Source organism: Rissa tridactyla, chromosome 11 (genome assembly GCF_028500815.1).
Source record: "Rissa tridactyla isolate bRisTri1 chromosome 11, bRisTri1.patW.cur.20221130, whole genome shotgun sequence".
NCBI lineage: Eukaryota > Metazoa > Chordata > Aves > Charadriiformes > Laridae > Rissa > Rissa tridactyla.
In genome coordinates this window covers 14,661,121-14,672,347 of record NC_071476.1, presented here as the reverse complement: position 1 = coordinate 14,672,347, position 11,227 = coordinate 14,661,121, and the positions used below count along the sequence as shown (strand labels likewise).

The 11,227-nt window shown below is 40.0% G+C and overlaps 1 protein-coding gene across 1 annotated transcript; it reads right to left on the bottom strand.

Moving 5' to 3' along the window:
• Positions 1 to 1,141: 1,141 nt before the first annotated feature.
• Positions 1,142 to 10,903, bottom strand: MAT2B (methionine adenosyltransferase 2 non-catalytic beta subunit). The gene is made up of 7 exons (XM_054217278.1): positions 10,775 to 10,903; positions 9,360 to 9,554; positions 8,361 to 8,475; positions 7,910 to 8,062; positions 4,895 to 5,088; positions 3,814 to 3,927; positions 1,142 to 2,783 (listed from the first exon to the last, which is right to left on the bottom strand). The coding sequence occupies exons 1-7, from the start codon at positions 10,835 to 10,837 to the stop codon at positions 2,613 to 2,615; spliced, it is 1,005 nt and encodes a 334-aa protein (XP_054073253.1). The 5' UTR covers positions 10,838 to 10,903; the 3' UTR covers positions 1,142 to 2,612.
• Between the last annotated feature and the right edge of the window lie 324 nt (positions 10,904 to 11,227).

The following is an 11,227-nucleotide window of genomic DNA, read 5'->3' as shown; positions in this document are numbered from 1 at the left end:
ATATATTCACCCTCCTTTTAAGTGGAAAAATTAAGTATTGAGTTGGGTAACACTAAATCATACTGCCAACGCCTTATACAAAAATGTTATCTAGAATGCTGAGTTCCCTAAACCACCCTTTCCTGTTTGAACAATTGTAGATTTTACTAAACACAAAAATGATTCTGCAAATGTAGATCTTAAGAAGTGCTCAGTGAGAAAAATTCAAAATTCCAATTCTCTCCTTCCAGTAAAATGCCCAACTCATCCCTATTAAGTGCTTTATGTTTAGGAGAGAACTCCTTTTTCCTTCCTGGTCAAACTGCTCTGTTTGCAGTGACAATTAAATTATACCAGCTGAAGGGAATGGATGGCCAGAGCACTTTCCTGTAGGTGGAAGAGACGGTTTTGCATCATCTGAAATAGAAAGGAAGCCCCTTTTGTTAAAAAAAAAAAAAAAAAAAAGTACAGAATTGGATACTGAGCTAGTCAGTATTGCAACATCCACGTGGTTTTGGGGTTTTTTGTGTGGATCTAGCAATAAGCAATTTGAGAACAGCTTAACAAAAATCAGCAATGAATCCAGAATGACATATACTGCCTTCCAAATATTAATGTATTTTCCCACGTTTTTAAAATGGAAATGAGATAAAGAGAGAACCACTTAGAGAATTATTTAGCTACTTGATTTTAATAAAATACTGTCACTTCTGATTGTGTATGTCAAGGAAAAAAAAAAAAAAAAATCTCCACACAATGGAAGTGCAAGTCTACTGTCCACCTCAGTGCTCCTTAACATTTTGTCTTCTTGTAGCTTTTGTTATCTCTATCCCCTATTTTTCATATCAGTTTTAAATTTACTGTGATTTTTTAAAGAGTATAGTGTCAAATGTAATAAAAACTTAGCTGCCTGCAAGCGGAGAGGATGTACTCAGAATTTTCTTAATCAAGCACTGAGGCACAGGGTGTTTCAGGCTTGTGTTTTCAAAACCTCCTGTATTTTTTTTTTGGTGTACATTTATCACATTCCCAAGGCAGCGGCACAATTAAGGAGGGGCAGGAGGGGCAAGTCACTGAAAGAGCACACAGATTTCAAGAAGAATTGCAAATATTTATGATTCAGATCAACAAATCCTGATGGTAAAGAACAAATCAACAACTGTTTCTCATGCTGCCAATATATATTTATTGTCATTCTGGAAATAGGTCACCATGTATATATCAGGACTTCAGACTAAAAACATATTGGGATTATGAACTCTTAGCATATGCCAGTTGGAAATTAAATGACTGAACATAAAGCTGACCTTTAGAAGATCTTCAGTTGGTTTATTTTTGTTTCATCCCCCCCTATTTTTTTTTTTAAATTAAAAGCTGAACATCTTTCCCTCCCCCTCCATTTCAACCTCAGAAAAATAAATGATCATCCAAATGCAGCTTTTCCTAGTTTTACTAATGATCTGCTGGCAATCTCAGAACATTTATAGTGTTGATTCTACAAGTTCAGAAGGAAGCTAGCCTTTGCAAACCATGTTCTTCCTCCACTTTACCTGGCTACTGAGTCCATCTTTAAGGACTAGACTAAAGCAGATTAAAGATTTGCTTATATTAGACAATTGCAGTTACACTATTATGATGCAAACCTTCAACACATGCACTTTGCTGTTCCAGAACAAGCTACATCAGTGCAAGATCTGAGAGTCTGTGCAAAAGAAGCCACAGTGCTACAAATTCTTGAAATAATTTTCCTCTCCGTCTCACATGTATTGACTAACAAACATCTTCCTCCCAGTAATTTCACCAATCCCAAATACTACCCAAAAGAAAGAGAAAGATGAAGATATTTCATGCTTTTATACAAAACACAAACAACCCCCTACTTGGGGAAAAAAAAAAAAATAGCAATCACCCAAATCCAGTCCCCCACCCAAAAAAAACCGGGTCAAAACTATTTGTTCCCCACCCTCCCAACCCTCTTTTAGCTTTAATATGTCACCATTAAAACAAATGCATACAACTTACTGTACAAATATGAAGCTGCAAGCATTCAAGTTACAGAACATTCTGAAAATATTTCAAGCATAAAAAGTACACTTGATAATTGCAAAAATAAAGTTTCACTTTTCTTTAAAAAACATTTTGATCAGAGCTCAAGCAAAACAAACATTTAACAATTCCTACTTCAACTTCATAAGAACACCACCTCCAGAAGTTAAAAACAAAACCCTCAGATTTGTGGTGATAAAGTAACTGACCACGTCTTTTAATGAAGGGAAATGGTATATACAACAATGGCACAGAACCTTAAGCATCAACAATGTATTTCAGCCAAAAGTAAGTCTACAAGTGATCTGAGTCATCTTAGCATCAAATGGTACAAAGAACCAGAATCCGCTAGGAACGGACATTAAGTTAGACTGGTACAAATGAGAGGAAAGATCCATGACATCAAATAGGCTCAGTTTTTGTCACTGAACTTTTTTTTAGGCTAACGATTTCACTAGTGCAAGACCATATGTTTACCTGATTAAATGAAAACTGATAAATGTCACAATTTAAGAACACTCATACAAAACTATTTTTTTCTTTTAAAAAAGTGCCACATACCATACTTTTACTAAAAAAGTTACAAACTAATGGAAGACTGTCTGCCTCCATCTTTTGTCAACAAGGAAAGGCCAAAGTGATTCTTTGATCCCAGCTCGAAATGGCGTTCTCTGACCTATCCCCAGCATCTCCAACTTTGAGCAGTCTAGCTGAGCATTCCTCGGACGAAGAGCACCCACAACTGGACAATCAGTAATCTAAAAAATAAACAGAAGAAAAACCCCACCACACCAACAAATTATCAGAAATGACAGAAAAATATTTATTCTTACATGTGCTCATTTAGAAGTTTTCCTTTCCTAGCTTTCTATAAAGGTATGTTTCCCTACTCCCTTTCAACTACTTTGTGGAGGTTTTTTGGTTTCGGGTTGGGGTTTTTTTTGTTTGTTTTATGGTTAACTTCATTCCAACACAAGAGATGTGAGGCAGAGTGACGTGAAGTGTCTTAAGTTAAATTTTTCTCACTCAATTACTGCTCACCATTTATGCTTTTCTATGTTTTATTCCTGTTTTCACTCTATGACTATAATCACAAGATAAAAAATGCTCTAAAATGTTGACAGAACCACGTCTTGATCAATATACTTGAAGAGAAATAGATTTGGGCAGAAAAAAAAAAAAATCAGACTAACTTAGTATTCTCCATTCTTTTTCTCTCCATCTTCCAAGCCACATTTCAGTTCCAGCCTTTACTAATTCAGAATCCTTGGAATTCATTTTGGATATAAATAATATCTTATTTACATGTTGTACTCTCAGACCATTACCAGCATATCTTTAAGACTAGTCTTACTTTTAAGTGTCTATAAAACTGAAGGACAAGTGTTTTAAGCAAAGCAAAAATGATTTTAAGTTCTCTAGTGCATGCATTCAGAAATAAATCTGGACATTGCAAAGTTCTTACAGAGAAGCTTTTTTAAAGACAAAAATACAACAAAAAACATGAATTTACTCCTGACTAAGGGGAACTGTTTTGCAAAAATACCATTACACTACAGACTGTGAAACTGGTTGCTGACAATTCTCCTAATTCAGCAGGTCAAAGCAGCTGTTGTTTTCCTGCGTTGAAGTATCAGGCAGCGTCCTGAGCAATACATCTGCTGTGAGAGACATACTCACACAGATCCTCCTGAAGAGGAAGCTTCCTTGTATAGCTAGCATGAGACCTACTGCTTGAAATGGTAAAGCACATCCATCTTTCTACAGGTCAAAAAACATACGACTTACCGGTCTCAAGTGGCTGCTGGGCAGGTTGAAAGCATCTGCAATTGCACACGCCATTTCATACTTGGTCATCTGTTCATTGCCAGACCAGTGAAACGTTCCTTTTACTGATGGGTCCTACAGAAGAAACGGGAAACACAGGTGGAAAAAAAAGCAGGTAGCTAGGTCTCCGACCAATACCCGTGCAAGAATTGTGCAGAATCTTCCAGCAAGATCCTATCCTGAAAGGCATGTTACAGCACCTCACTGACATTGTTGGAATGTCTTGCGCGTTTTCAGAGAACACCTGACTAGGGATTGAGACTGAAAACTGGGGTTACATCTATCTGACCTGGCTTTTCACAAACAGCTTATATGCTGTAGAATTAACAGGAGGGTCAGGACTCAGACAACTAACCAAAGTCAAATAGCTGGGGAGGAGGAACTCAACTGTTCTGTACTATTCACTTACTCGAAAACAAATGCGAAAGGCACCAAACGCATTCTGAATGTTAAACTGCACACCATGTACTAGTCCTATCAAACAAATTGATTGTCCCACATCCACCGTATATGCATGGTTCATTTTTTTCAAAGTTATATGTATGAAAAATAAAGGTGGTTGGTCAGTTTTGTTATCTCGCAGAGGTGGTAATCTGAAGGTGCTGGGATGAATAAACATAAAAAAGTATTTAAGTCCACTGGCTTTTTTTTTTTTTGCCACCTCAGCGTTCTTAATACAATAAACAAGGGCATCTTTGAGAATTACATTCAATCACCCTGGAATTTTTTTAGTCCAAAATGGCAATTTGTGAAAGGCATATTAGAATAAGTCAAGTATTTGCATTTTTGTCCTGCATACTAGCAGACACATGACAAATTTCAGAAGGTTTTGTCCCATCACTTTTGTTTCAAATATCCACAGAATATCCACGCACTGTCATGTAAAGATACCGTAGTATTACAGCTAGTTCTTCCTTCCCTCCCAGTGTTCCAGAAATGCAAAGAATAATGCAGGTTATGTGCAGTTCTCAGTTGTTCAGAAACAAAGCCAAGAACTCAAACTGGTTTTACCTTGAAAAGGCTTGTTTCTCTAAATTCTTACCTGCATTCTCTTCTCTGCTAGTTGTCTGCAAACAGTCGCTACATCCTTGACATTAGTAGGAAATCTTTGTTGCCAGTGGTCCATGTTGGCAGATTTATTACTGAACTGCACTTTATCAAACATAACAGTCACAGCACTTTCCTCCAGTCTTTCTACCTCTCCGTACAAGACAGGAATCCTAAGTACTGCAGCATCTAAAAGAAAGATTATTTTCATAAGTATTAGCATTGTTATGAACAGGCACGGATGCTCTAGCATAACCTGAAAGGTGTTCTGGAAGTGTTAAGAAATATGCTGGTGATATTAAGCATCTACAAATCACAAAGAAAATGCAATTAATATTTTTCCCCTCAGAATATAATTTTAATTTATATCAATTTTAAAAGTTTATAAACACTAAGTTTATATAATTTTTTTTTCTTCATTTATGCCATTGATTTCTATAAAGTTAAGAAGCTTTCATTAACACTGCAAGAGAGAACAGACAGCTTGTTTGGGTTAGAATAAAAATTAAAAAATTAGAAAAACCCAACTGCACTATGCGGTTACTCCAGCACTCCCCATCCTTCCTGGGTAAGAGCAAGAACAAGAATTCCCACCAATCACAAATCACCATACTGAGGCATCGATGACAAAGTTTTTTTGTCCAGCATGCAGAAGCCTCCTGCATAAAGGAGGATATTATTTACCAGAAAAAAAGACAGGAACCTTGGAATTAATAAAAAGCTTCGCCAATAAGGAAGAGGTTCACAGAATACAGTAGTAAGCAATATTAGATGTCAAGATTGCGATTTGAGAAATTAAACTAACAGTAAACACGTGCAAAGAGAAGGATATTTTATGACGGAATACACTGTACCAGTCTATCTCAGTCATGGAGACTCAAAAGGCCTCTTTGAGGGGAAATCCAAGAAGGCTACGACAAATTCATTAGAAGTAATACAGATACTTTTACTTAAAGAAAAAAAGAATAAAATCAGTCCTTAAATTAGAAGTGGAAGTCATCAAATCATTGCAATTCTTAAAGACCTGTAGGAAAATGTTATAGCTATTAGAAAGACAAAAAGAAAAGGCTAACAAACAAATTATTCTCAAAGAAAAATAAACCAAAAGAAGTACTTACACAAGAAAAACAAATACAATTAAAACCCCCACATGACACTTATTTCCTGCTGCTCTAAAAAATAGTTATTTGGTCACTCCACAAATATGTTCTTCCTCTCTTTAAATACTGCTTGCAATATCTCTTTTTTAATATCTTTGGAAGTATTCGTTGTTTGAGAGAAAGGCTGATGCCTTTTGTCCTCAGAGAGCTGAGACTTGGAGAGCGTTACCTTCATTACCAATGGTTCTGAACGCCTACTGAAACTTTTTAATTTTATAAGCATGAATAGCTAACGTAACTTGTATCCTCTCCTAACCAAAGAAAAATGTATTTTTAAAAAATATGCAAAAAAACACATTACTTGGGGAGATTCTTGCATTATACAACAGAAATGGTCAGGGAAGTTCTTCGCTTAGCTGTAGACATTTGATAGACTGAATTCTGCCTTATACAATATTAGCAAATTAGTGGTTGTAAGACTAATGCACGTAAAATATTTACATTTGTATGAAACAATCGAACCGATGTTTTCAAGCATCTTACTTAGCACCATCTCGAAATTCCGTCTGCTACTAATACCACCACTGCAACCCACTCCTGCCTGACAGATCATGCTCAAAAAGGTTATGAAACAGAAGTGAAGCGCTGAGTTCGGGGAAGGATCTAGCAAGATACCCACACATACTTCCATTTGGAGCAGCCTTATCTCCATTACCAACCTAGAAGAGGGAGCAGACAGCACCACAGTCAAATTCAGAGATGGTATTTAAGTACGAGGCGGAGTGAATAACTTTAAATTTAAATTGATTTTTACTTAAAGAAGACTCTTTGTATCGAAGTATTTTTTTGGAAGACTATTTCTTACTAGCAATGAAAAACCTATCCTAAGGCCTATCATTTTCAAATATAATATGTGTTTACTTACTGAAAGACCATCAAGCTAATTTATCAATTGTTAATTCTCTGGTTAGACAGAGCAGAATCCCAGTGCAGGCATCATACTGACATATCAGAAGCCTCTGCTGTAAGTGCACCGAGATTGTTTCCTTCAGATTCTGTGAGAAAATAGAAGTGCTTCTTTCTTTATAACCCATGAACAGAAACTGACGGCATACTTACTGGAAACAACCAAACCTCTCTTTTGTACAAGAAGTAAGTTTTAAATGCAAGGGAATATGTTCAGTCCCAAGCTTTTTTCCTTTAAGTAGAATTTTTTTTAAAATTATGTTTGTATATTTTGAATGCCAATTTTCATTAAGAAAAGATTTAAATAAAAAATTTAAAAATGGTTGCTTAAAACCAGAACTATATTACTACCCCTTTGGAAAGTGTTACAAGCAGGAATTTGATGTGCGTGGCAAGCTGGGTGGGTAGAAATGAAATGGATGGCCTGATGGCTTATGTAACGAGGGCAAAACAGGAGATCAGCGAGAAAACCTAAAGAGTAACAACAAAAGCCTGTGTTAATTTTATCTGCATTATTATTGAATCGCAAGTCTGTTTTTCCCTTGAAGTAAACATACATTTAGAACAATTGCACTGCATCCCCCTAAATAACAGCAGCTCTGTTATTAAGGGTGGTAAAGCTTGTGCCGTTACAATACATTGATGATGTATTTTATCCTTCCTTAGGAATGGTTGATTCACAGTAGACAAAGGCTTGTGGATGTCCATCAGCAGAGACTAGTAACAAAAACGAAGATCGGAACAAGTAAGAAATAAAGCTTTAGTCAACCTATAAGCAATAGGAATCGTTTATGAGCAAGAAGACTGACTCCTAATCGCGTTCTTTTCTAAGTCTCATTTCCATGGTTTTGCAACTTTACTGCTGACTTATGAGTCTATTGAGCTTATATACAACTAAGTAAAAATAGAAAGCCTCTATTAAAAATGTCTGAGTGTATTCTTACCTTCATTATTTTCCAGGACTGCCTTTTCACCATCCAGTTTGGTTTTACCATATAAATTCAGGGGATTTGGTACGTCAGTCTCTTTATAAGGAGGGCTTGTTCCATCAAATACATAGTCTGTACTAATGTAGATCAGGAACGCTCCAACTCCAGCTAGGAAGAAAATGTTTATGCATAGTCTATTTTAATCCATGCCTTGTTTGGACTCCCAATAACTCTTTAAACAAACATCCAAAGAACCTCAGCTTCGAGCCCCATTCATTCCCACTGCTTTGTCTGTTCACTGATCCTTCACAGAGACATACACGCTACCCCTACAGAAAATGATCGACTGCACACTGATCGCAGAAATGACATTCACCACTTCGACTGACTTATTTGTATTTATGTTCCTGCATAAATAAATACAGTATTTTAACAAGAAACCAAACCCATTAGATGGTCTCCTTACCTGCCTCTTTTGCTAAATTCCCTGAAGCAGCCACATTGAGCTGAGAAGCAGCATCTGGTCGACTTTCCACAACATCTGGCCTTCTCTCAGCAGCACAATGCACTATAACATGAGGCTGGAAATTAAAGACTAACTTTAAACAACAAACATTGTAAAGAGACTGCAGTGGCACCCTAACTCTAGCGATGAACTCCCTTGGGCAAAAAGCATTTCACTAAGTGGTGAGAAGTAATCAAAGCAGTAATATTATATTTAATTGTGGCATTGTGAGGAGCACGTTTTCCTTGAAGTAAAACAGAACCATGCTGCTTCAAGCTTTCATATTAGAATACCAAAATCAAAAAGATTATTAATTTTGCAATTATGATCTTCAATAGCTTCAATTTTACAGCAAGATCAAAGTTGTTAGACTTTTTCTTTTTAACTCGGTATAATAGTATAAATCTCACACACACAAAATGGTACTTAAAAAAATATTAACCAAACTATTTTTAGATAAGCCATTTACATGCGACTTATTTGATATATGCAGACTGTTAACAAGATATCTAAAGCCATTTAGGCACCCTCCATAAAGTATTTCAGATTTTGCATATTCCCCTTGCAAATCAGATTGAAAAACCAGCAAACTTCTTCCTGCACGCTAGACATGTGGTTACTGCTGTTGTATTCAAGTACTCTTCAACCGCTTCATATTATTATGTCAATAACTCACATTTATCTCTTTCACCTATCGACGCATGCGTGCTGGCACGTGCATCTGTTACCTGCAGCCTGTCTATGGTGATGATAGCAAAGTTCAGAACTCTCTGTATCTGCAGAGCAAAGCTACGCTCCAGATGTGGCAGAAAGGACAGCCATGTCTCTTTTCAGAGCTCTGCCAAAAAGCCCCATTAGCCCCACTAAAGCCACACGAACTCGGTATGAGAACAGCACTGCCAGCTCATCCCTCGATGTATAAAGTACCTGATCCGTCTACTTCATGTTCCAGAAACTTACTTGAAAGTCGTGGATGATGTCATGAACTGCAACAGAGTCCAGAAGATTAATCTGTTCAAATCTAGGCTGAGCTCTCCTGTATCCACAGCCAACTGCATTCCAATTATTTTCATTGAATTCTTTAAACACGGCTCTGCCAAGAAGTCCCGTAGCACCAGTAATCAAAACTCGCCTGCTAGGAATATCAACATCTTCCTGGGGAAATGAGAACAGGAAAAGTTTTCTTTATGCTGTTATTTATTGCTGTTTTTTCTTAAGAAGTATGCACCACTGCCGTTTGCAGAAGCTCCTGCTGCTGCCTCACAGCTGTCCACACACAGACAAATGAACACATATTAACATACTGTCTTAGCAACTAATTTTGAATATCACTACTTAAATGCACAGCTTTGAGCTTTATAACACAGCATCCCATTTCCTTTTGCTTTATCTGATGTTCAATACTGAATAAAAATTAATGTAAATAAAAAAAGAATTGTACTCTGTAGTGTCATTCACATAAAAATATACAATCTTACACTGTAAGATTAAAAAATAGACTTTATGAGATCTAAGATTACTTTGTAGATGCTACCAAATAGAAAATAAGAGTATAATTTGCAGATGTGATGCATTTCAAGGTGAAAACCAAGATACAAGTAATTTTTAAGCTTTATATAAAAACTAGAATCCACAAAATCATGATGAACTCAAAAATATCAATTTTAAGGAACGCCCACGAGAACCGGAAGCTTGTGGTAGAACACAGATTTGTAACGTAACGTGACGGCAAAAAAGTCACTGCGGGGCAGCGACTCCAAGTCCGAGCCCTTCCCTCGGCCGTGACGGCACCTACGGCCACGGCGGGCACAGGCAAACCGCCACACGTTCTCCGAGTCACGGCCTGAGGGGCGAGCACACACGCCGACGCTGAGGAGAAGCCGCTGCGCGTTTAAGTGACGGTCCGGGGCTGCAGCCGCAGCCGGTACGAGCTGCACCTGTTGTACGTTACCGGTAACGAGCCGCGGCCGCAGCGACGGGCGGAACGGCAGGACCGCGCCGCCTGCGCGACAGGGCCGCTAGGATCGAGCGGGTCAACAGCTAAAGGGGGTTTAACAGACACAACTTCCTGCTACGAAACCAACGTCTCTGCGGTAATTAACGTAAAGATAACACAGGGAAATACGAAACCGCTGGAGCTCTAGAGCGCGCGGGCAGCCCGCAGCAGAGGCAGAGGGCTCCCCGCAGGGCTGCCGGACCAGGCCCCAGCGGACCCGCTCCGCCCTGCGCCCGGGCAGAGCCGCCGCCGCCCCGCACCCAGCACAGGGCCCCGTTCGGCGCCACCGCCCGGGAGGGGCGGCCCGGCCCAGGAGCCCCCGCCGACCCTCGTTGCGCACCCGGAGAAAACCGCCCCGCCGCGGGCCGCCGCCGCTCACCTCCACCAGCTCACAGCGCCCCGGCACGAAGCGGATCTTGAGCTCCTTCTCCCGGCCCACCATGGCGGCGGCGCCGGGGCCTGCTGCTGCTCCGCCGGGCGCTGCAGGGGGGCGGACGTGCCGTGCGCCGCGCGGCAGGGCGCGCCCTCATTGGGCCGCGGGGACGCAGGCGCCTCCCGCCGCCGCGCGCTCATTGGCTGAGGTGTGGCGGGGGGCGGGGCCCGAGCGGGGTTTTAAAGGGACGGCAGCGGGCCGTGGCGGCCGAGGCTCCGCCGGCGGCAGCGCTGCAGAGCCGAGGCCCGGGGTAGCTGCGGGCGACCCGGCCGGCCCCGACAGGGAGAGGCTGAGAGGTGCCGCCTGCCGGAAGGTCACCCGCCAGCGCCTGGTAAAGGAGGTGTGAAAGCCTTGCATAGAACGTGCTTTAGCGCGGACACGCCGCCAGGCCCAGCACCC

What these genes read in the sequence shown, in the direction of transcription:
- MAT2B (XM_054217278.1), bottom strand. Translation starts at nt 10,837, where the DNA reads ATGGTGGGCCGGGAGAAGGAGCTCAAGATCCGCTTCGTGCCGGGGCGC. An exon ending in TAGCAGAGAAGAGAATGCAG is followed by an intron (nt 3,928 to 4,894) that starts GTAAGAATTTAG and finishes TTTCTTCTGTAG; the next exon opens with GACCCATCAGTAAAAGGAAC. An exon ending in CCAGCAGCCACTTGAGACCG is followed by an intron (nt 2,784 to 3,813) that starts GTAAGTCGTATG and finishes TTTATTTTTTAG; the next exon opens with ATTACTGATTGTCCAGTTGT.